At 40.9% G+C, this 25,877-nt stretch overlaps 1 protein-coding gene across 2 annotated transcripts in view; it reads right to left on the minus strand.

Moving 5' to 3' along the window:
- Positions 1 to 4,127: 4,127 nt before the first annotated feature.
- ndor1 (NADPH dependent diflavin oxidoreductase 1) overlaps positions 4,128 to 25,877 on the minus strand; it is a 66,904-nt gene continuing 45,154 nt past the window's right edge. For both annotated transcript variants that reach the window (XM_060912356.1, XM_060912355.1), the window contains 5 exons: positions 18,107 to 18,221; positions 14,648 to 14,794; positions 14,410 to 14,528; positions 8,332 to 8,426; positions 4,128 to 4,807 (listed from right to left, as the gene is read on the minus strand). In XM_060912356.1, coding sequence (XP_060768339.1) covers positions 4,663 to 4,807; positions 8,332 to 8,426; positions 14,410 to 14,528; positions 14,648 to 14,794; positions 18,107 to 18,221 — 621 coding nt within the window. In that variant the 3' untranslated portion in view covers positions 4,128 to 4,662. The remainder of the gene's footprint in view (positions 4,808 to 8,331; positions 8,427 to 14,409; positions 14,529 to 14,647; positions 14,795 to 18,106; positions 18,222 to 25,877) is intronic.

The raw sequence follows: 25,877 nt of genomic DNA on the forward strand, positions 1-25,877 counted from the left end.
GTTTATTTGTTTTTTTAAATTGTACAACCCTTGGCAAAAAATATAGAATCACTGGTCTTGGAGGATGTTCATTCAGCTGTTTTACTTTGTAGCAAAAAGAAAAAATCAGATATGACACATTACTTTTTATTTAACAGCTGAACATTCTGGCTTTGTAAAATATACCTCAAAAAATTAAATGTTGTTGTAATTAATGAAACTTTTTAAGATCAAGTAGAGGAAAAAATTATGGAATCATGAACCAAAAAAAAGTTACAATTAGTACTTTTGTTGCACCTCCTCTGGCTTTTATGATAGTCTGAACTCTTTGAGGCATCAACTTCACTAACGGGAAAACAATATTCTTTATCAGTCAGGTTCCAACTTTCTCATATAGCAGTTGACAGATCAGCTTTGCAGGATGGAGCTGCGTCATAGATCTCCCCCCCCCCCCCCCCCCCAATTTCCACCATTGAGATCTGGACTGCTTGCTGGCCATGTCATTGAATTGATCTGCCTTTCCTGAAGAAAAGTTTTAATGCTCTTTGCTCTCAGGCAAGATGTGTCATCATCCTGAAAAATGACTTCATTATCACCAAAAGTACTTTCAATTGATGGAATGAGAAGTGTTCAAAATTTCAGTGTCAACCTGTGTATTTACTGTAGAGGTAATGATTGCCATCTCCCCAGGTCCTTTACCTGACATGCAACCTCATATCATTAATGACTGTGGAAATTTGCTTGTTTTCTCCAGGCAGTCATCTTTATATGTTTCAGCATCATCTCTTCGGCTAACGCAGATTCGTGATTCATCACTGAATATCACGTTCATCCAATCATCCACAGTCCATGACTGCTTCTCTTTAGCCCACTATAACCTTGTTTTCTTCTGTTTAGGTGTTAATGAAGGTTTACGTTTGGCTTTTCTGTATGTAAATAACCATTTCTTACAGTTCGGTCACAAACACTCAGTGTGTTTACATGCACATAGAGAAAATCGAATTTCTGCCGTTGCTCGACTGAAATCGAAGTTCTAAATGCCATGGAAACACCTTAGCTAGGCTGAAATCGAACCGGCTTGATTTCTTGTAATAGAGCTACACGACCTAGATTATGCGATTGTAGCCGAGCTACTTAGTGCATGTAAACCCTATCGAGCTACATATTCGAGCCACTTACTTCAGCACTGCCCCTTCCGGAAGTGACGAGACCACAAGCGGGAAACACAACAGCCTCGGTCGGCATGACAACGAATCATGACAACGGCATGAATCTTTTCTTTTTGTGCCATTGTTTGCACTGTTAAAATTTAGCTCACTTACTGTATCACCAAATACATCTGTACAGCTGTTGCATAGCTGTGAATTGTGTACATAAACAAGTCATTGTATTTGTGTGTGTGTGTGTGTGTGTGTGTGTATATATATATATATATATATGTATGTATGTATGTCCAACATCTGAAGAATGTCAATAAAAACAAAACAATTGAACTTTTTTTGTGTGTTTATTAAGAAATAAGTTAAATTGTAAGCAAAAAATGGACTTTAGAAAAATATACAATTGTGCAAAATAAGTTGTCTTACAAAACAGTGGTCTGCGCAGGACAGTTTGTAGCCATACAGTCTGTTACAGCAAGCCTAACAGCTTGAGCACGGAACTTGTGAACACAGTAGTGTTGCCAGATACTGCTGACGTTTTCCAGCCCAAAACATGTTCAAATCCGCTAAACTGCACTTAAAACCCCCCAATCTGGCAACACTGCTTCCGTGTTCAAGCTGTTAGGCTTGCTCTAACAGACTATGGCTACAAACTGTCCGGCGCAGACCACTGTTTTGTAAGACAACTTATTTTGCACAATAATATTTTTCTAAAGTCCATTTTTTGCTTACAAAAAAATATATATATATTTTTTGCTTACAATTTAACTTATGTCTTAATAAACACACAAGTTCAATTGTTTTGTTTTTATTGACATTCTTCAGATGTTGGACATATACATACATATATATATATACACACACACACAAATACAATGACTTGTTTATGTACACAATTCACAGCTGTACAGATGTATTTGGTGATACAGTAAGTGAGCTAAATTTTAACAGTGCAAACAATGGCACAAAAAGAAAAGATTCATGCCGTTGTCATGATTCGTTGTCATGCCGACCGAGGCTGTTGTTTCCCGCTTGTGGTCTCGTCACTCGTCACTTCCGGAAGTAGCTCGACAACTAGCTCGATAGGGTATACATGCACAAAGTAGCTCGGCAGAAATCGCATAAACTAGGTCGTGTAGCTCGATTCCGAGAAATCAAGTTCGGTTCAATTTCAGCCGAATTAAGGTGTATACATGGCATTTTGAACTTCGATTTCAGTCGAGCAACGGCAGAAATTCGATTCTCTCTATGTGCATGTAAACGTAGTGAGTGACTCCTGTCAATCGCCCTTTTGTTGTGTATTTTCTATTTTCAAGGAATATTGCTTTGAGTTTCCTGTCCTGACGCTTTGATGTCTTCCTTGGTCTACCTGTATGTTTCCCTTTTACAACCTTCCCATTTTGTTTATACTTGCTCCAAATTTTAGACACCGCTAACTGGGAACAACCAACGTCTTTTGCCACACTCCATGTTGAATTTAGCCTGGCTAACGCGACTTCAAAGCTCTCCGAGCATTTGGTCTGGCCAAGCTATTAAGCCAAACCGTTTCCCAGAGCCCGTGGTTGACCCGCCTCCCTGAAATGCCTCAGTTTGCTACTGGTCGAAGCCAGAAAAGGCTGTGATGAAGCTTAAACCAATCACATCACTCTTTCCTCTGACATATGCGACGCGACGGGGCTAACTGGTAGATTAAACTCTTACTGAAGCCGGTCGGGAGCAGTGTTGCCAGATTGGGCTGTTTTAAGTGCATTTTGGCGGGTTTTGAACATATTTTGGCTGGAAAACGTCAGCAGTATCTGGCAACGCTGGTCGGGAGCAAGGCGAAAACGTCCTTCCTTTCAATAAATACCTCCAGGGCTGCTCTTTGCTCCGTTTTCAATGAGAACTTCCTGTTGAATGCTTTCAATACAGCATCTACCGCTGTGTTAAAGGCTTGCCGCTGCTCCATGTTCATGATGTGAATGAAGCACTTCCGGCATAGATTCTGTAAACAATCTATGGCTTCCGGTCGCAGTTCTACTACGTCACTGCCTTGAACACGCCTCTACCCAGGGCCGTTGGAGATGCTCAAAGTTGATTGGTTCCTGATTTTTCGGGAGCTTGGAAATGCTGTAGATAGCCTGCCTGGCCAGACTAAGCTCGGAACAGGCCCTCGTGTTGCGTCACGCTTAGGATGGGCGGGCCCAGGCTATGTTGAATTACCTTCTTGAAGGAGTTTTATAATCCTTTCCATTGTTTCAAATGACAGCTCTCTTGTTGGAGCCGTGTGTCGTGTCCTGTCAATCAGCCAGGTATAACCGCTCGCTAAGGTCTACAAGCACTCTGTTTTAACTGCAGACTAATTTGCATATTTAGGCTTGTGTGGGGGTGGCACGGTGGTGTAGTGGTTAGCACTGTCGCCTCACAGCAAGAAGGTCCGGGTTCGAGCCCCGTGGCCGGCGAGGGCCTTTCTGTGTGGAGTTTGCATGTTCTCCCCGTGTCCGCATGGGTTTCCTCCGGGTGCTCCGGTTTCCCCCACAGTCCAAAGATATGCAGGTTAGGTTAACTGGTGACTCTAAATTGACCGTAGGTGTGAATGTGAGTGTGAATGGTTGTCTGTATCTATGTGTCAGCCCTGTGATGACCTGGCGACTTGTCCAGGGTGTACCCCGCCTTTCGCCCGTAGTCAGCTGGGATAGGCTCCAGCTTGCCTGCGACCGTGTAGAACACGATAAAGTGGCTAGAGATAATGAGATGAGGCTTGTGTGGGTATTTGTTTTAGAAATGCAAGTTATAGGATGATTCCATAATTTTTTTTTCCCTCTACTTGATCTTAAAGTGCCATTAATTACAATAATTTCATTTAATTTTTTGAGGTACATTTTACAATGCCAGAATGTTCAGTTGGATCATTACGCATTGTGTCATTTTAAATAAAACTAAATTGTAAAATAGCAGCAATGATCTATTTACACACTTATGCTGAAAGGGGAAGCAAGACTAAACATGTTTTCATTTCAGTTTTGAGTTTATTCATAACATACATCACTGTCAAAATAGTGCAGCTTATTTTGCATAACTTGGTCCTTTTACAGTCCACTTCTGGATCAGCAGTACCTAATAAAAATACATTACAGTCTAATTGTGTAGATGACAGAATTGAAGGTTTCACACTCAACAAAAACATAACTGCTGTTTGTATCAAGGTGGCACAGTGGAAAAGAGTTTCACTTTTCAGTTCCTGTTTACTCAAATTATTCTTTACAAGCATTGAATAGCCTTTAGAGCCCTCTGCTGCTTAGGAGGTAAACTGCACTTGCAATAAAACACGGACAAGCCTGACTCTTCATGGTTTGTCGTGTTGCACGTGTGTGTATCAGTGCCTCAGCCACTGCAAGAGAATTTGTCTTTTGAGTCAAAATGAAGCCTCAATCTGTCCTTGAAATCTATAATTACTGTTCTTAGCTGCATAGCACCAGCACACATGTTTGAGCAGTGCTCAGTCTTACTGGTCCTTAATATAAGCTATATGGATGTGTGCTGATCAGGACCAGGTTTCACTCTGGAAGTGTCCGGTTTTCTCCATGGTGTCCAGGATTTCCTGAGCTTGGCTCTCTGTCACACCTCCCTCCTGCTGAAAAACCTCCTTCAGTGCATCACACACTGCTGTGGGCATCTGCTTGGCATTCCTGAGCACAGAAAGATCTGCTACATTCACTTAAAACACCACACCAATAGTGTACATGTGAGCCAAAAGTTACTGATTTGGTTTGGTGTTCAGATTTGATGTATTAATATTAATAGGTGATACAACAGCCATAAGTTGTCATCATGTTAAATGTGCCATGTGTAAGAATTTAAGTTGAACACATTCAAATAACTCAACAAAATGTTTAGAAATAAGAATTTTGACACTAATCTGTGGTGTGTTGCAGAGATATCTCCTGAAGTTAGCATGCTAACTAGCTAGCCTCGAGACAGGATGGACCGTTCGTCTCGTAATACCACTTTGCACCTCGAGAGACAATAGTGGGTCACTGTAGTGTGCAGTCTGCCCTCAGTCCAAAATAAGAGGATGGAGAAGTAGCGCGCGTGATGTCATTATAGGTGGAGGAAGTCACTGTGCAGTTAAGCCCTGGTCACACTACAGGTTTGTGAATACTTGGCGATGAAAAATTGGTAGCGTCGCCACCAATTGTGCGATGCACGGCCAATGTTCTCAGAGCTTCACGAGGTGTTTTTTGGCGTGTCTCCGCCTCGTGAGTGGCCAAAAAGGTCACGAAAAATTTCAGTGCATGCACTGAAATTTGGTGGCGATGTTTTTGTCAGCAAACTAAGCAGCAAATACTTGCAGATGGGTTTCGGAATACTTCCTGAAACTCGGGGAACCTTCTTCAAAGCTCTTGAGATGCATTTGTCTCAAATCCATATCCCTGATGCTTACGGGAGCCTCATCAACACAGCAGCTCAGCATCACCTAACTTTCAGCAAGACTTGAAAAGTGCATTGTGTGCGCTCTTGGGACCCAGTCATTATGGGAAACACCCGATACTGATTTGAGCACAATCAGCATGTGCATATAAGGACGCTGTTTTCACAGAGACTTTGTGAAGTATTCTGTCAGGTATGTAGCGGTAGACGGATGCAAGTGCATGAAGTGTGTGTATTAGCAGGTGTGATATTTACAAAAACAAAACTAAAACAGAAAGCAGTGCTATAAACATGGTTAGAAACAAACATGACCGTGCTAATGATAATACTTCGCAAAGTTTCTGTGAAAACAGCGTCCTTATATGTGTGTCCTGATTGCGCTCAAGTATCAGGTTTTTCCCATAACGACTGGGTCCTGTGAGCGAGTGTGGCCGCTCGAGCTGCGTGACAGTCAGGTGTTCAACTGCTGTGTGACCACAACTTTTAGCTCAACTGTATATTGCCATCAAAACGCCTCATTTTCATCGATAACCCATTGCAAAGCATCACAAGCTATAGTGTGACCGTAGCTTTAGACCCACTGACTGGCATAGTGTTCAGCTGTGAACACACACACACACACACACACACACAAAACCCACCACTAAAATGGGAAACAGCTATTTTGCAATTGACTGCACAGATAGATTCAACAACAAATCAGAGCTATCTTTTTACAGATTACAGAAAGCGAAACAAAAAAGAAGTTGTTGTTGTTGTAATCTGCAGAAACACATGGAATCCAGGCACTAAAACATGGATTTACGGTTTGTGGAGAAAGGAAAAGAGAAAGAAAAGGGACCCTACGAGGAGAAACTGAATGTCAAAGCCAAGCAGTGGTATTTGGATAAACTAAAGGGAGCCGGACATAAATGTCATCGTTTTATTTGCTGTGAATTTAAAACCAGATTACTCAGCAACGGTTTGCTACACAGAGCAACAACTAATCTCATCGGAAAGGGTACGTCCTGCTGTGTATTTTAATATGCATTACACTGTGTAAATTATTCAAATACAGTGGTGTGAAAAAGTGTTTGCCCCTTCCTGATTTCTTATTTTTTTGCATGTTTGTCACACTTAAATGTTTCAGATCATCAAACAAATTTAAATATTAGACAAAGACAAGTAAACACAAAATGCAGTTTTTAAATGAAGGTTATTATTATAAAGGGGGGAAAAAATCCAAACCTACATGACCCTGTGTGAAAAAGTGATTGCTGCCCCCCGTTAAAACATAAATTAACTGTGGTTTATCACATCTTTGGAAAGCGGAGTTCAATTTCTCTAGCCACACCCAGGCCTGATTACTGCCACACCTGTTCTCAATCAAGAAATTACTTAAATAGGATCTGCCTGACAAAGTGAAGTAGACCAAAAGATCCTCAAAAGCTAGACATCATGCTGCAATCCAAAGAAATTCAGGAACAAATGAGAAACAAAGTCATTGAGATCTATCAGTCTGGAAAAGGTTATAAAGCCATTTCTAAAGCTTTGGGACTCTAGTGAACCACAGTGAGAGCCATTATCCACAAATGGCGACAACATGGAACAGTGGTGAACCTTCCCAGGAGTGGCCGGCCGACCAAAATTACCCCAAGAGTGCAGCGACGACTCATCCAAGAGGTCTATCTAACTGTAACAGTGCGCTTCCATGGCAGGGAAAAAGAAACTACCACTGCTGCCTATGTAGTGCCCTATTTATACAAATAGGACTCCTATTTGTATAAATAGGGCACTACATAGACAGCAGTGGTAGTTTCTTTTTCCCTGCCATGGAAGCGCACTTGTATACTGAGGAGGAAAGCAATTTGCATTACAGCCGTGAAGTGGCTCTGTTTTCCCTTTCGGGTGCTCTCGTTTTCTGTTAGAATTTGGTAAAGAAAAAAATAAATAAATATTATTTACCAGCTTACCGGGTCCATGAACATAAATCTGACAGCTGACAAGGTCGGGATATAAACGAATCGAATACAAGCCACCCGCCGGGACTCCTACTTATTCGGCTCCAGCTTATCCTTGAAGCTGGAGCCGCAGCTGGATGGAGCCGCAGCTGGATGAAGCCGGCAGCGCGCAGTGATAAGAAGGGAGAGAAAATAGTGCCGAGCGATTTCGAGGTCTGACTTTTTATTTGACAACGGTTTTGTGATGCAAATATATCGCTCTTTTGAACACATACTGTTTTGAGACGAAAAACGTTTTACTTTCGTGACCCCAACAAACTTGCCAGACTACTTTCGTCTGGACCAAAACTGGACAAGAACTGGACTCACAGGATGCTGTCAGGGGTAAGTCAGTGTATTTGCACGACACTATTGATGGGGATGCTATACAGATTCATGTCAAAAATCCCGAACTATCCCTTTAAAGAAGAAGTTACAGGTCTGTGAGAACCAGAAATCTTGTTTGTTTGTAGGTGACCAAATACTTATTTTACCCAGGAATTTACCAATTAATTCATTAAAAATCCTACAATGTGATTTCCTGGATTCTTTCCCCCCCATTCTGTCTCTCATAGTTGAAGTGTACCTATGATGAAAATTACAGACCTCTCTCATTTTTTTAAGTGGGAGAACTTGCACAATTGGTGGCTGACTAAATACTTTTTTGCCCCACTGTATACGGAAGTGGGCGGATAACACTTTCCTCCGAGTGTGTTACACTGTCCCTAACGTTGCATAAGCAGCAGTTCGAAAACATTTTTTTTTTTTGGGGGGGGGGGAGAAGACACCCAGATACTCCTTACCCTGCTATGTAGAAGAAAGCATTCTTGTTCACAATCAGGTCCCACAACAGTTTAGCCTGTTCCTTTACTCTGTGCTGAACATAGACTTTATCCTCCTGCACAAAAAACAAAACAGACAAAAATAATGGGGATTATTAATTTGATACTGTACCTCCTTTTCAGAGGCAATTCATGTCCTGGCTATTACATGTCCACCTAGTGCTGTCAGCACTAGAATTATTGGCACCGGACATGAAAAGGAGCAAAAATAAATAACATGCAATGAATGACATGCACTCATGGCCACTTTAATAGGAACAACTACAGCATGCCATGGTTAAGTCACTGAGATCCCCCCCCCCATTCTAATGTTTGGTATAGGTGTTCCTATTAAAGTGGCTGGTGAGTATATCTGTGTATATGAATGATATTATGGTATTTTGAGCTTATGGGGATGCTGTCTAGTAGATATTGTTACATGCAAGTTGTTGTTGTAGTAGTAGTGCTATTTTTCTGCAAAACACTGGTTTCAAAATGATCAGCACCCCTCCAGTTAGTTTGCTGAGGCTCACCTGGACAGAATAACAGCACCAAGTCTTTAACTGACTCACAAGGTTGGAGATGCTTATAGAGGAATCTTGTAGATTCCAATATACAGAATATAAGCAGTTGGAATATTATAAGTTTTGAACATGTGAACACCCTCTTCAATTCAATAGATAGGTTTTCAGTGAGATTCAAATCCAGAGGCTGATAGTGATTGCAAAACACTGATTTTTTTGTTCTGCATTGATTTGAATGTAGATGGTCAAGCTCCACCTACAGCCAAGTCTTAACCTCCTCACAAACAAACAAACAAACAAATAAGAGCTAGGCTTTGGGATGAAATATGCTGGTACAAAATTCATGATGCCATCAACTGTCAAGAGGGCCACTTGACCACAAGCTGGAAAACTGACTTAAAGAATCAGTGGTTGACCATCATAATTTTATAATGAGCAAATATTGTGATGGAACCAGTTCCTGACAAATTTTCAACTCTTTCAAAGCTTTGCAACTTTTGAAACCAATACCTTTGATATACAGCGTGTCCCAAAAAAATGTACTCACTCTTTAAATTGCAATAAATGCATTGTTTATTGACTTAGAAACAAGATTAATGGTTAAATGCATAAATGGATAAATGCATGTTTACAAATGTTCAAATTGACGACCACCGTGTTCCAAACACAGCCAATATCGTGGACCAATGGATTCAACAGCGTTATGAATCATTTCATTTGGAACTGCGAGACATTTTCAATTTCCTCTTTCATCTCATCGACTGTTGCTGGTTTTGAGCCGTAAACCTTATCTTTAAGATATCCCCATAAAAAGAAGTCCATTGGAGTGAGGTCTGGGGAACACGCAGGGAATTCAACACTACCTCTTTGTCCAATCCATCTGTTCAGACAACGTGAGTACATTTTTTGGGGACACGCTGTATATCTTTGCAAGTGTGACTTCTCAAAATAATTCTGTAATTGACTGCTGGCTATTTTACTTAAAATAGTACTATTACAACCCCAATTCGAAGTATATACTCATTCTGAATTTGATGCCAGCAACACATTTCAAAAAAGTTGGGATGGGGCATGTTTACCACAATGTTGCATCACATCTACTTTTAGCAATACGCTGTAAATGTTTGAGAACTGAGGAGACCAATTGCTGTAGTTTTGAAAGTGAAATGTTGTCCCATTCTTGTTGGATATAGTATTTCAACTGTTCTACAGTTCAAGGTCTCCTTTGTCTTATTTTGTGCTTCATAATGGGAGACAGGTCTGGATTGCAGGCAGGCCAGTTTAGCACTCAGGCTCTTTTACTACGGAGCCATACAGTTTTAATATGCACATTGTCTTGCTGAAAGAAGGAAGGCCTTCCTTGAAAAAAAATGTCTGGATGGCAGCATGTTGCTCCAAAACCTGTTTATATCATTCAGCATTAATGATGCCTTCCCAGATATATAAGCTACCCATGTCATGTGCACTAATGCAGAGATGTCCACAAGCGCCAGTGACCGGCAGCTTTCTCCACCTACACAGACAGTCTACGCTGGCTACTCAATCCCAAAAAAAAAAATTAATTGCCTTTCAATGTTCAAGCAATTTATATCATCTCCACTGCCCATAATTTGCTGCAAATCCAATTATTTTACCACAAAATTGTCTTCGATTCAGGTCTAACATGACTGGAAGCGACACCATATTTGTTGATCGAATCTCACACTCTGATTGGCTGAGCCGGACCACATGACCACGCTGTAGCAAACGGTAAAGATGCAGTTGGAGGTTGTTGCATAAATTTCACTCAGTTTTCACAAAATGCCACTGAAGAAGAAGAAACTAAAACCTTCCATGGGCCAAATAAATATAAAGTCCATGCTTTCTGTAGGTTTGCACATATAAATCTTAATATTTTCATGTCTAAGAATTATTTTCATATCCAGAAGCTACCTGGAGTACCAAAGTTCCCATAGAGATGTATGGTCCCTTAGCTAAGGCTTCATACTTATGAAGTGCAAGTGCAAATAACTAACTGTGTGCAAATATTTATGCTGAAATTAAAACTAAACAATACCACACCAGAAGCACATCAAGAACATTACACATGCACCAAATAAATTCACTAGTTATGTTACAGAGCCAGGCAGCGTACTACAGAGCGTAACTGAGAAAGCCAAGCATACACACACCCGGAAGGAAATTTCATACATAGTTTGCAAGTATTTTACAGGGAAATGGTTAGTAATTTATTAGCTGAGAATGTACCAGAAGCCACCAGAAGGCATGCAAATTTCTAAATTTTCTTGGGGGGAGAGCATGCCCCCCTAGCATTAGTGCACCTATGGCACCCGCAGCAAATTCCAGAGCCGCCTACTACTTTTTTTTTTTTTTTTTTTAGCCAGCTACTTCAGATTTTCTGGAGAACCCTGCTAATGCATCCCCATACCATTACAGATGCTGGCTTTTGAACTGTGCTCCGATAAGAAGCCAGATGTTCCCTCTCCCCTTTAGCTCAGATGATGCAGCGCCCATGATTTCCAAAAAGAATCGGGAGAGTTTTCCACTTTGCCTCAGTCCATTGTAAAAGAGCTCAGGCCCAGAGAAGGTGGCGGTGTTTCTGGATATTGTTTATATCTGGTTTTAACTTGCATTTGTGGATGCAGTAATGAACCGTTTTAACAGACGATGGTTTTCTGAAGTGTTCCTGAGCCCATACAGTGATTTCCACTACAGACACGTATCTGCTTTTAATGCAGTGTCGCCTGAGCACCTGAAGATCACAGGCATCCAATGTTGGTTTTCGTCCTTGTTCCTTGCATACAGAGATTTCTCCAGATTCTCTGAATCTTTTAATGATGTTATGTACCATAGATGATGTGATCCTCAAATTCTTTGCAATTTTACATTGAGGAACATTATTCTTAAATTGTTGCACTGTTTGCCCATGCAGTCTTTGACAGAGCAGTGAATCCCTCCCCATATTTCCTTCTGAGAGGCTCCGCCTCTCTGGGATGCTCTTTTTTATACCCAATCATGTTACTGACCTGGTGACAATTGACCATTTTTTTTTTAAATTACACAACTTTTCCAGTCTTTTGTTGCTGCTGTCCCAACTTTTTAAAAACATGTTACTGGCACTAAATTCAAAATGAGCATGTATTTTTCAAAATAATAAAATTTCTCGGTTTTAACATTTGATATGATGTCTTTGCACTACAGTGGTGCTTGAAAGTTTGTGAACCCTTTAGAATTTCCTATATTTCTGCATAAATATGACCTAAAACATCATCAGATTTTCACACAAGTCCTAAAAGTAGATAAAGAGAACCCAGTTAAACACATGAGACAAAATATTATACTTGGTCATTTATTTATTGAGGAAAATGATCCAATATTACATATCTGTGAGTAGAACTCTATACTTAAGAAAATATGGTAACCCATCGAGTTGATTTTTCATGGACACACAGGGATCCCAGCCATGTACGTCCGTCCGTCCGTGCCCCTCGCGATTTTGATTGGCTGTCTGATTTTGGCGGGAACTAGAAGCACGAGCACGCCTACATAACTTATTTTTGTCTACAGATAATCTCATATTTATCAGGTTTTTCCACTGAGAACAACTCAAACAGCGCAACAAAATAATAATCAATTTTACAAACTTTAATACAAACTTTAAAAAGATGTCAGAACAAGTTAACCAAGGAGAGAAAGATGAAGTCAAAACCGGGAAGAGAAAGAGAGTTTTGACAGAGGAAGAAAAGGAAAGAAGACGTGAAAGAGCGAGAGAAAGGCGAAGAAATCTTTCACAGGAAAAGCGACAAGCTGAAAGAGAAAGAAAACGTGTAAAAAATGAATTAATAGAAATGATGAGTTGTAGGAATTTAATTCTAAACAGTGATGTTGATTTTGAAATCACTGCGAAATCCTTCAGGATCCGACAAGTTGACCTGAATCCAGTCAGTGTTTTCATGAATCGTGTATCTTTTGTTTTCAAAACATTTTGCTATAAATCCCAAAAGCACACTGTAGTTTATAGTAATAAAAAGAATAATATCAGGGCTCGAAATTCATATATTTTTTCACCAGCCAGCTGGACTAGTTACCTTCCAAAGTAACTAGCCAAACAGAAAATCAACTAGCCAAAATTTGTTCGTGTATGAATTTTACTTCTGTCAAAAACAACACAAAAGAGAGTAGTTACCATTGTTCATGACTAATGTACATTTATTTCAAGATCCGAGTATTTTGATAGTTTTTTTTTTTTTGCACACTTTACAAATTGGCATTTGCTGTTCCATGTCCTCCTCGCGACATCCAAAAAAATGCCAGGTGACTGACCCCTTACTAGTTCTTTTAGGAACCAATTCGTCCGCTTCCATTTTTAATTTGTCACTGAAATTGACAGAGCTTTCACGGTAGCCTATGCAGCACCAGCGATTGCATGAACTGAGTCAGCGCTGTAAACCGAAACTAGAAAATCTTCCCGCAAGTTCCTTTCAGCACCTAGATGTCGCCTGGGATTGGTTGACGAGTGCGTGACGTTATTGTTTTTTTTTTACCCTTAGGCAGCCTCTCATGTTACTGCCTGAGGGACAGGGAGAAAACCACCGGGAAATGTTTTAAACAAACGCAACAAACACGAAACAAACGCAAGTCGGCAGATGACCATAAAATACTTGATAGTTACGATATAATAAATTTTATGTATCTCACACAGAATTTTCGGAGGTATATCGAGTATATTCGATATATCGCACAGCCCTAGTCTGAATCTTCGCTTCATATATATTTTTTATTTTCAACTAGCCAGCCGGGCTGCCTAGTGACAGGAATTACCCGCCAAATGACAAATTAAGTCGCCTCGGGCGACCGGACCACCGCGAATTTCGAGCCCTGAATATACATGTGAGTTTGGAGAAATTTATCTTCTCGTGATAAAATTGAAATTGAAACACATCAAAGTACATCATCTGTTGCATGTTTGTTTTCATTTGAATGGAAGCTCCGCTATTAGGTAGTACCTAATTTTACATTACACTTTTTGGAAACGGGGTTGTAAAAGCAAGATTTGAAGAGTGACAGGCTTTAATTAATTATCCCATGTCTCTCATCTCATCTCATTATCTCTAGCTGCTTTATCCTGTTCTACAGGGTCGCAGGCAAGCTGGAGCCTATCCCAGCTGACTACGGGCGAAAGGCGGGGTACACCCTGGACAAGTTGCCAGGTCATCACAGGACTGACACATAGACACAGACAACCATTCACACTCACATTCACACCTACGGTCAATTTAGAGTCACCAGTTAACCTAACCTGCATGTCTTTGGACTGTGGGGGAAACCGGAGCATCCGGAGGAAACCCACGCGGACACGGGGAGAACATGCAAACTCCACACAGAAAGGCCCTCGCCGGCCACGGGGCTCGAACCCGGACCTTCTTGCTGTGAGGCGACAGCGCTAACCACTACACCACCATGCCACCCACCTGTTCATACTGATATTCAAAATTAATTCAGACTCTCTCAGAAGATGTAGTCTGGCCCTGCTCACCTGGTCTCTGGAGAAGGCTGTGAACAGGGTCATGTGACCTGCCTGGATTTTTCGCTCCCATTCATCGCAACAGTAGAAGTCTTTGGACTTGGAGCGGCAGCCGAAGAACAGGACGTTAGCTGAGATGGAAGAGAACACAGACAACAGAGTGTACAGTTAGTTTGGATATTTCCCCTCAACCAAAATACAGTTGATCAGCCAGGACATGTTTGGAAATGAGAGAGAACACAACACTAACCTGTTTTCCCCTCAGCTATTCTCTCCTGTATGGCAGCTCTGAATGGAGCAACTCCTGTTCCAGGTCCTACCATTATCACAGGGCTCTTATGGTCCTGAGGGAACTTCAGGCCACCCTTCTTCACCCATAAAGGCACACAAATGTCACCTAAATGGCAAACAAGACTTACTGCCCAAGGACAGATTTCAACAGGGTCTGTAATTTGTAACATGGTACAGTCCAAAAGTCTGATCCAATTACCAAGAAATGTTTTAACTGTGAAAAATTACTAAAATTCTCCAACTAGATTTCATCATTCATCACTAATGTTGGTTGATGATAAGCAATTATCGGACGAGGTTAAACAAAATATCATGAATCAGTAAATAATTGCTTGAGAGACACGAACAAATCACAATATTTTGTGAAAACTGAGTTCAATAATTGTTTTATCATTCAAATTTTTTAAAATATTGATTCTAAAGTTTGCACGCATTTGGTGTTTTCACCGTTTTTACTTTCAATCAAAGAAGCCAACATTGTCTGTCAATTTCAGGAAGCGAGCCATACTGACAAAAGTGCAAAATAAGTGCACATGAGCAGACCATTATTTGCAGCAAAATGGATTCGCTCAGCCAATCAAAACGGCGTAAAAGTAATTTGAATGATTAAAGCTATTATTTACTGCATGAAATAGCTATGATAACAGTGTACTATAAAATATTGAGGGGTCATACTTACAAAATAATTCCAGGTCTAACAGACACAGTGTTTACTTAACATGTTGATATTTTAATGTGTCTTTAACAATTCTTTAAAATGTAATAGAATTAAATTTCATATGAGGATTTCTCGGACATTGCCCCATATCTATCTAACCATGTTCCAGTCCAGTAAATGCCATAATGATATGTTTACTAATATTTTTGTTGTCTGTCCGTTTGATTTTCATGAAATTTGGTGGAACGGTGTACCACGAAAAACCTATGAAAATGTGGAGCAGGTCCGAGCCATTGGGCTGAGCCACACTTTCACTAATGTTGTCAGTGTTTGGCCTTGGGGGAAATTTGCACTCAACAACGCTATACATTTTAAAATCCAGTAGATGGCAGTAAAGTTCAATAGTGACAAAACGTAACCAGTGTAGAAACATGATGACTCCATTTCACAACCCACAATAACAGGTGCCAGTAATCCTGTGGAATATACATGTAGGCACATAATTCTAATAGTTTTGGAAATATATCCCGACATAAAATGGTTGCGGTTGCAGATTGGTACATCACAGGAGAGTTGACTATTGTCCTTGATGGAGGTCTGTGCTCTCTGAGTGCCCTTCTAGTGTAATGGTTTAATTGGCTATGGACAACAAATCCAGTTTATTGAAAACCAGCAACATCATCTAGGTGATGGATTAAAAATGTAATGTCTTTTTTAAATGATAATAAATCAGGCTTGGAGTACTCGAGTCCGACTCGTGCCCTAAGTTTAAGGACTTGACTTGAACTTGAGCACTGATGACTCGGACTCATAAATTGGAGGCGAGGACTCTGATTTTTTCTTAATTTTTTGTAATGTCATAATAATTTGGCATAAGATATTTATATCTACATTAAATTTTTGTACTACTTTCGTACAAGAGAATGCACATTCGCCTGTTCATACGTCATGTTCAGAAACAAACTAACGTTAATGGGGCTAAAATGCCTGGAGGACTGTCTGCTTTGCTCATGCAGACTTCTTGTGCAGTGGGAAAAAAAATGCACTGCTGTGTGTTCCATATGTAGAAGAACTATCAAGGAGACAACGGGGACAACCTTGAACTTCAATCGTCATTTGGCAAGACTCCACCCAGAGAAGGAAGTGACACGCTATGTTCATTGCCCTGTTGATAGTGGGCGGGGCTTGCTGAGCGATGAACAAGCTTATTATCTGTAGCCTATTAACTAAAATGGGGCAGTCGACCAGTAACATTAGTCCAATACAGTAGCAGAGACGGTTTCACATAAAGGCAGCAACAGCCACCATCAAACGATACCATTGGAGTCTTGTTCTCAGACTCGACTCGGATCAATAGTGGACTTGACTTGAAAGTTTCTTTAATGACTTGGACTTGAACACTGGGTACTCGAGACTGGACTCGGACTCAAGGTTTAGTGACTCGACTACAACACTGCAATAAATAAGTACACTCACAGAGGATGAATATTTTATTTAAATTTGACACGTTAAACGTTATATGTGGGGTGGCACGGTGGTGTAGTGGTTAGCACTGTCGCCTCACAGCAAGAAGGTTCTGGGTTCAAGCCCAGCGGCCGACAGGGGCTTTTCTGTGTGGAGTTTGCATGTTCTCCCCGTGTCTGCATGGGTTTCCTCCAGGTGCTCCGGTTTCCCCTACAGTCCAAAGACATGCTAGTTAGGATAATTGGTGGCTCTAAATTGACCGTAGGTGTGAATGTGAGTGTGAATGGTTGTTTGTCTCTATGTGTCAGCCCTGTGATGATCTGGCGACTTGTCCAGGGTGTACCCCGCCTTTCGGCCATAGTCAGCTGGGATAGGGTCCAGCTCGCCCGCGACCCTGCACAGGATAAGCGGTTATGTATGGATGGATGGATGTAATATGTTTACTTACAAAGTCTCTTGAAGTCTGAAGATGAGTGAATACTTACAGTAATATTAATTGGACATTCTGCTCATCGAACATGTCATTTATTATCGAAACTACAGCAGATGAAAAGGTAAACTAAAAGTTACAGATGTATGGTCACTTTCTTTTTGCTTTCTAGGGGAAAAATAAAATTGAATAATCATGGTTCTCTCAGGATATCGAACCATGTGACACTCATCTCATCTCATCTCATTATCTCTAGCCGCTTTATCCTTCTACAGGGTCGCAGGCAAGCTGGAGCCTATCCCAGCTGACTACGGGCGAAAGGCGGGGTACACCCTGGACAAGTCGCCAGGTCATCACAGGGCTGATACATAGACACAGACAACCATTCACACTCACATTCACACCTACGGTCAATTTAGAGTCACCAGTTAACCTAACCTGCATGTCTTTGGACTGTGGGGGAAACCGGAGCACCCGGAGGAAACCCACGCAGACACGGGGAGAACATGCAAACTCCGCACAGAAAGGCCCTCGCCGGCCACGGGGCTCGAACCCGGACCTTCTTGCTGTGAGGCGACAGCGCTAACCACTACACCACTGTGCCGCCTTGGTAGTACATGACAGTAATATTTCCCCTTTAATAAACAGGAGAAAAAAAATTGACATAAATGTGACACCAAGTTGATGAAACCAAAACTACATTTCACCAAAACAAAATGAAAATGTTTTTAGTTCGTTAATAATCTTCCTGCATAGTGCCCTAGCAAACACAGCAGTGAATAAAGTCAGTCTGCACAGAGATGTCTAAAACCTTGCTAGTTAGGTGTGATTCCCAAACATGATGAAAGTCAAGTGTATATTCCTACCATGAGAGGAGGCCAGAGATGCCAGCCAGGAGGAGCAAAGGCCTTTACGTGGCTTGTAAAGTTTGGTTTTATACTTCACTACTGCTACCAAGATCTGGATTCGATTAGGATGTGCCTGGAGAGTTTGGAAAGAGTTTAGAAGTTTAAAAAAAAAACAAAAAAAACACGACTTTTCTTCACTTCAGAAACAAATTTACTGCAGACAGGATGGGTATATTCTTATATTGTACATACAGAGCTTTTGTTCACTTATAGTTCTGGATCAATCTTTATTTATTCTAAATGGTTCATTTTCAGAACAAGGTTACTGTGAAAAGCAGAACAACTCCCACATTTGAAACTGAATAGGCTTCAATTATCTCATACAGAACTATTAAGATATGCAAATATTCAGCCGAGAACTGGGTACTTCAGTGGGGTTAGAGATGAGAGCACGGGCAGGGTGCTTCGTTAGAGTGCTACTTATATTGATAGCACTCTATATATCTACACTTTGTTCTGTATTGTTTCATTTGCTACATGCTGTCGAGGAGAGGCCTTCTACTCCGCACACATACTGATCAGTCTTGCATCCTGTATTTCCCTTTGCAGTCTGGTTCCTCTCAAAGTTTCTTCCTCATGTCATCTCAGAGAGTTTTTTTTCTTGCCGCTGTTACATCTGGTTTGCTCATTATGGATATAAATCTAAATCTAGATTTTTGTAAAGCGTGATGCAATGTCCATTGTTAAAATTTAACCATGCTATTTAAACAAAATTGAATTGACTGTCAAGTTCATTTACTGTCAATAAGTAAGAAGTAAAACAATAGTTTCCAATACCAGCATATCCCAAAGTGTTTTAATCCTCTTATACCACTGCAAGTTGCCAAGAATTACTTTTTAAAATTTTTTTTAAAAAACAACAGATCATATACCCCGATTCCAAAAAAGTTGGGACAAAGTACAAATTGTACATAAAAACGGAATGCAATAATTTACAAATCTCAAAAAGTGATATTGTATTCACAATAGAACATAGACAACTTATCAAATGTCGAAAGTGAGACATTTTGAAATTTCATGCCAAATATTGGCTCATTTGAAATTTCATGACCGCAACACATCTCAAAAAAGTTGGGACAGGGCCAATAAGAGGCTGGAAAAGTTAAAGGTACGAAAAAGGAACAGCTGGAGGACCAAATTGCAACTCATTAGGTCAATTGGCAATAGGTCATTAACATGACTGGGTATAAAAAGAGCATCCTGGAGTGGCAGTGGCTCTCCCTAATTCTGCGCTGACAAATAGTGGAGCAATATCAGAAAGGAGTTCGACAGTGTAAAATTGCAAAGAGTTTTAACATATCATCTACAGTGCATAATATCATCAAAAGATTCAGAGAATCTGGAAGAATCTCTGTGCATAAGGGTCAAGGCCGGAAAACCATACTGGGTGTCCGTGATCTTCGGGCCCTTAAGGCCTCTGCATGCTCGTGCGACAAGGCTTTCGCAGATAGCTTTTCGCAGACAGTTGTAATTTATCGTTGAGCGGGGATAATAGGCGTGCACGATGTTATTCACCGGCACAACGCAAGGGGGCGCGAAGTCGCTAGGAGTAGTTGGTGGGTGTGGTTAGTGGAGTGTTTATCCTCCGGTTACTTATAATGACTAGAACTTTTTTTTTTTTATAATGACTAGAACTGGAGTCGTATAGATGTACGTACTTCCTCAATCAACCGCTCTTCATGCTGCTCCATCTTCGCTCGTGTTTTTAAAAATGCCGGTCGTGAAAACAAACCAAACCGGGAAAGTAGGGAAGCGGAAGTGCGTGTACAGCGGATGTAGAGTGGACCAATCAGAGCCCTCTTGTCTGCGACGCTGTCTGCGAGGCTTCTGCAGTGGTCACAATTTTTGGGAGGTGCGCGCAGAGCGTCTGCAAAGGTGGGGGGGCTATGCAGACACTGTCTGCGACGCTATCTGCGAGGACTGGGTTGTCAGCATAAATTGGCCTTTAGACAGCACTGCATCACATACAGGCATGCTTCTGTATTGGAAATCACAAAATGGGCTCAGAAATATTTCCAGAGAACATTATCTGTGAGCACAATTCACCGTGCCATCCGCCGTTGCCAGCTAAAACTCTATAGTTCAAAGAAGAAGCCGTATCTAAACATGATCCAGAAGCGCAGACGTCTTCTCTGGGCCAAGGCTCATTTAAAATGGACTGTGGCAAAGTGGAAAACTGTTCTGTGGTCAGACGAATTAAAATTTGAAGTTCCTTATGGAAATCAGGGACGCCATGTCATTCAGACTGAAGAGGAGAAGGACGACCCAAGTTGTTATCAGCGTTCAGTTCAGAAGCCTGCATCTCTGATGGTATGGGGTTGCATTAGTGCGTGTCGCATGGGCAGCTTACACATCTGGAAAGACACCATCAATGCTGAAAGGTATATCCAGGTTCTTGAGCAACATATGCTCCCATCCAGACGACGTCTCTTTCAGGGAAGACCTTGCATTTTCCAACATGACAATGCCAAACCACATACTGCATCAATTACAGCATCATGGCTGCGTAGAAGAAGGGTCCGGGTACTGAACTGGCCAGCCTGCAGTCCAGATCTTTCACCCATAGAAAACATTTGGCGCATCATAAAATGGAAGATACGATAAAAAAGACCTAAGACAGTTGAGCAACTAGAATCCTACATTAGACAAGAATGGGTTAACATTCCTATCCCTAAACTTGAGCAACTTGTCTCCTCAGTCCCCAGACGTTTACAGACTGTTGTAAAGAGAAAAGAGGATGTCTCACAGTGGTAAACATGGCCTTGTCCCAACTTTTTTGAGATGTGTTGTTGTCATGAAATTTAAAATCACCTAAATTTTCTCTTTAAATGATACATTTTCTCACTTTAAACATTTGATATGTCATCTATGTTCTATTCTGAATAAAATATGGAATGTTGAAACTTCCACATCATTGCATTCCGTTTTTATTTACAATTTGTACTTTGTCCCAACTTTTTTGGAATCAGGGTTGTAGTTTATCCGTTTATAGTTAGATTTAATGTTAGAAAATATCTGCAAAACGTAAGTTGCTGTTATCACTTACAGTACGTTATAGCAGCTATAAGAGCCATTCCCTTGCCAGCCTCTGCTTTTTTTTATCCTTCTTGAAGATAATGAGACAAAAAAATGCCGCTTGTGATGTTACGTGGGAACCTGAAAAGTGCAAACTCTGTCCTGATGATTTTCCTGTGGCAGAAAGCTTACTGACTGTTACAGCACGCTACTACTGGACATGCCTTCCAATGATACATTTTTCCTTTGTTAAAAATAATACCACAATTGTTATCCCTTTCTGTCAACATCCACCACACAAGGGTTACTCTAGAAACAATAGTTGGTTTGGTTTGGCAGTCGCCAGACATGTGGACTCGAGTCAGACTCGAGTCACCATTTTGATGACTTGAGACTTGAAATCCCTAGATGAGGAATGACTTGCAACTCGACTCGGACTTGCACGCTGTTGACTCGAGACTTGACTTGGACTTGACAGTTTTAGCTTGCAATGACTTGGCGTATCAGGTATAAATATTCTTCCCCCCCCCCCGATTTTGAATCCAAGTACACTCGTTATTATTTGAATGCGGTGTAGCTCCTTGTCTTAGGCTACGGCAGCTCAATCCACTAGCACTAGGTGTCACTCAAGCACAATGCCGGGGTGGCCCTATATTTAGCCGGGACCATCCCCGGCCCAAACCATCAATGGTGGCCTGCTTGGAGCATGGGGAAAATAATTTTCACTAATTTTGGTCACTGATCTTATTCTTGCATTAATCATCAATTCAACTGCACTCTGCATTTTCACATGGCAGCCCAGACGCCGACAGCATCGCAGCAGATTAAATAGGCGCTACCAAATAAGGAAATTCTCCCCTCCCCTCTATTGCAGTTGGTTTGGTCCAAGACTCCTCCTCTGTATTGCAGGGAACTTAAACAACATTGGCGCGAAACAGCGCGCGTCAGTGATGGAGGGCTGAAAGAGGTCAGGTGGAACCGAAAGGGCGAAGCTTAAAAAAGGTGGCAGCAAAATGTGCCAAATTGACAGATATGTTCTCAAGACCAGCTGGTAGGTTACGAAAGATATGGAGTATGATAACCCTGTTTGTCGATTTTATCAGTCTATGCTAGGCCTATAATGTGTCGATAGTTTGCGATGTCAATTCAGCTTTTTGATGTCATGTGAAATCTCGCAATTTACACGGTATAGATGTGGTGTATGTCTTAATTCTAAGAAGAACCGGACATTGCTTTACATCCCAGTTATTAACAATTTTAGATGAACAGGTCCCAAATGTGCTGTTGCGCGTTATTTCCTCATCCAGCCTATTTCATCTCGCTGTCACACCGTGCATTTCCACAGGCGTGCGCACATTGTGGTTATGAACACATAGGCCTAGAAGTCATAAATTTGATGTTAAATAATTGTTAAATATATAACTTAGAAGAGGTGTATGCGTATGCCAATATTCTAAGCAGAATCGAACACTTGCTTTAGCCTACATTTCATTTAACCATTTTTGAGTTGCCTAATGCGCCCTCACGCTTTATCTGCCGGTTGCTGAGTACCCAGCATTGCTGATTTGCCATTATTTTCGAGGCGTATGCAGCATGTAATGCACAAGCATTGGTTCAAATGCACGCGAGATGGGTGCTTTCGTTATTTTAAGACTATGTGACTAAAAATGTGTTGTGTAATTCGTCTTAAATAACGCGAAACAATCAGCCATACTCGCTGCTTTGCTATTTGGAGTGGCGGTCAGCTGGATTTCGCCCCCGACGTAAAAGTTCATTCCCACACCCGGGCCGAAGATGCCGATTTCTGAAGATGCATGTCCTTTGGATGTGTTTTCAAATATTTTCACTAAGGAACTTTGGGACATGTTGGTGACACAGATAAATGTATATGCGGATTAGACACGCGGCCACACACCATCCAATTTTAAGTGGAGCCCCGTCTCATACTAGATGAAATCGTTCGTTGGTCTCTGCATTACGTTTGTGGTCATTAAACTACCGCGTAATGGAAGTTTTATTAACCCTAAAGTAATGCAGAGAACGACAAACAACATACATTGTCACTACCTGAATTTAAACCAAATAAAAAGCATTGTGAAAGAACAGTTATTTGTTTTATCTTTTTTAATGTACTCAAATTCTTCCTCCATTTCAAAGTGGCCTGAATGTGAATTAAACTCCCGGAGTGAAAACAGGGCCCACTCCGGCCCTGCTCAAGCACTTCAACTGGTTCAAATGAAAAACCAAACGGTGATGGGCAACGAGGACGCTGAATGATGAACGGACGGATAAAAACATGATTCCCCGCGTAATTTCCTTTGGATTTAAAGAATACTCCAATACAGATGGCAAACGCATTGCTACGTGCAGAACATGTGGAGCCACAATTTCGGACAGCCAGTCAACCACATCAAACTTCGTTCGTCACCTGAGGCTGCATAAGGACAAGTAAGTAACAAAGCTAGGCTACAGCTAGCAAGAATCTGTACAGGCTAGTTGGTGGCTAGAAGTGGAATGTGTTAATGTATTAACGCTGTCAAGGATTTGTTTTGCTTTGCTGAATATAAAATAGTGAAGTAGATTTTTTTTTTTTTTTTATTGGATTGCTTTTGTGTTCAGTCTAGTGTTAGATTATGTGGACTAGGCTACCAGTTAACACACATTGTGAAGGCATAGCCAGAAGGTGGTGATTTGGTCAGAGCAGAGAACGTTTACAAGATTGTTATAAAGGCTCTGGTCAGAACGACACAGACTTATGATAAGAACCGGACAGCAAAGGATAAAACTTAAATCAAATAAACAGTTACCCAGGCTGCAAACTAAGTATGTAAAACAGAAGTTCGCTCTTTGCAATGGGAAAGTCAGTGCTTGTCATGAAAGGCATTTAAACCACTGAGACGAGATGACTAGCAATGCAAGTTAAATCAGGCGTTTAACTGTTTGCTACGTACTGCACCAAGTCGTGGACGCTGTGCGATGTGTGTTATTAGTGCTGGGATTACGTGTCATCAGAGACATTCAATTCTATTCTCTTCCTCTCTCTGGTGTCATGTAGGCAATGTGAATAATGGGCCATTTGGGCTATGTAAAATGTAAGCTCAGCTGACGTTTTATAGCGCAGTACATCCCGACAGATTGGAGTGTAGCCTACTCCGACGCGAAGCATTATCCCACAGTCTTTTACCCAAACGACAGGGCACACAATGCCTCTACATAGCGTGGCTTTACCAGTGCATTTATTAGTCTCTGGCGAGAAACCAAATTCGCCAAAAGCACGCAACTTGGATCTGGAGGATTCCGCTGAACATTCTGAAATTCACAACAACTGTTTATTCTACTTTATTATACGGCTCTCTAGAATGTTTCCAGGGCTTCATTCTCACATTCTGGCCAGAGCCCTAGAGGACTCTGATTCTGACATCGTCACAACGTTCTGTGTTTACTGAGGCTACCGGTATTTTAGCGAGTGTTTAGTGAATGCATTGTGGTCTAGCTAAACTGCTTAAGGGAACATCGTGGCTGGCTTGTATTAAACATTATACTGTGTATAAACAAATATGTTCGGATTAAATGAACTCAGACTTTGATATTGAAAATGATAAAAACATGTTAATGTCTACATGATTAAAAACATAAAACAAGTAGGCCTACTAATTTTACATTTTTTCCCCTTGTTTAGATTTGCAGAATATCTGAAGAACAAGATCATCCCAAGTGAGACAGAGCAGCCGTCCATTTCTAGATTCCTTACTGCAAAAGATAGACAGTACAATGCTACCCACCCACAACAAAAAGCCATCACAAATTCAATACTAACAGATTTGGTCATTGGATGCAACATCCCTCTCTCAGTAGTGGAGAACAGATATTTCCGGAATTTTTTGTCAGTTAGTTGGTCTCTCTCACACACACAAACGTACTCAAGTCACGTTGTATTGTGTTAAAGGCATGTCATGTTGTATGTTGGGACAGTGCCTAACTTCAGAAGGAAAACCATTCTTTGATTCTAAAAGTACACAGATCATCTGTTAGCTTGGACTTTGAGTTTCATGTCTTAAAATGCACATGAAAAGCATTTTTATGTGAAAAATGACATGAATGAAATGAAAAGAAAATGATTTTTGTTACACAGTACCAGTACTAGTTTTGTTTAGAATTTTGTTTTAATTTCTCACTAATTTTCCAATAAAAAATTTAAGGAAATGGTCATACTTTCACTCATTCTCACACCCTTAGCCTCAGATGTACACTGACTCACTCAAACTAAACTCACTGAAAATTTAGGATGCTTTACTAACGTTAACTAACTAATCATTGTCTCCTCTGAGATTCTTTGATTGTCTTGGGGCACAAGCTCTAAAACATTTTAAAATGGAAAAGAATGGGTGTACTGTAGTTACTTGTGCTGCCTCTATGAATCATTAACATTACATTAAGCAGACATTTTTATCCAAGGTGACTGGCAAAGGAGGACATCCACTGCAGTGTGGAGAGGTAATACATTTGTGATCAAAAATGTGTTGATTGCCTGTAGAATAAATGGTGACTTGTTAGGGACTTGGAAAAAAATGAGACTTGGACTTGGACTCGACTTGGCTTGGGTTGGACTTGGACTTGACTTGGTCAAAAGTGCCTTGACTTGTGACTTGACTCGGACTTGAGTGGTAGGACTTGAGACTTACTTGTGACTTGCACATTAGTGACTTTGTCCCAC

The sequence above is a fragment of the Neoarius graeffei genome, chromosome 28, assembly GCF_027579695.1.
Source record: "Neoarius graeffei isolate fNeoGra1 chromosome 28, fNeoGra1.pri, whole genome shotgun sequence".
Taxonomy (NCBI): domain Eukaryota; kingdom Metazoa; phylum Chordata; class Actinopteri; order Siluriformes; family Ariidae; genus Neoarius; species Neoarius graeffei.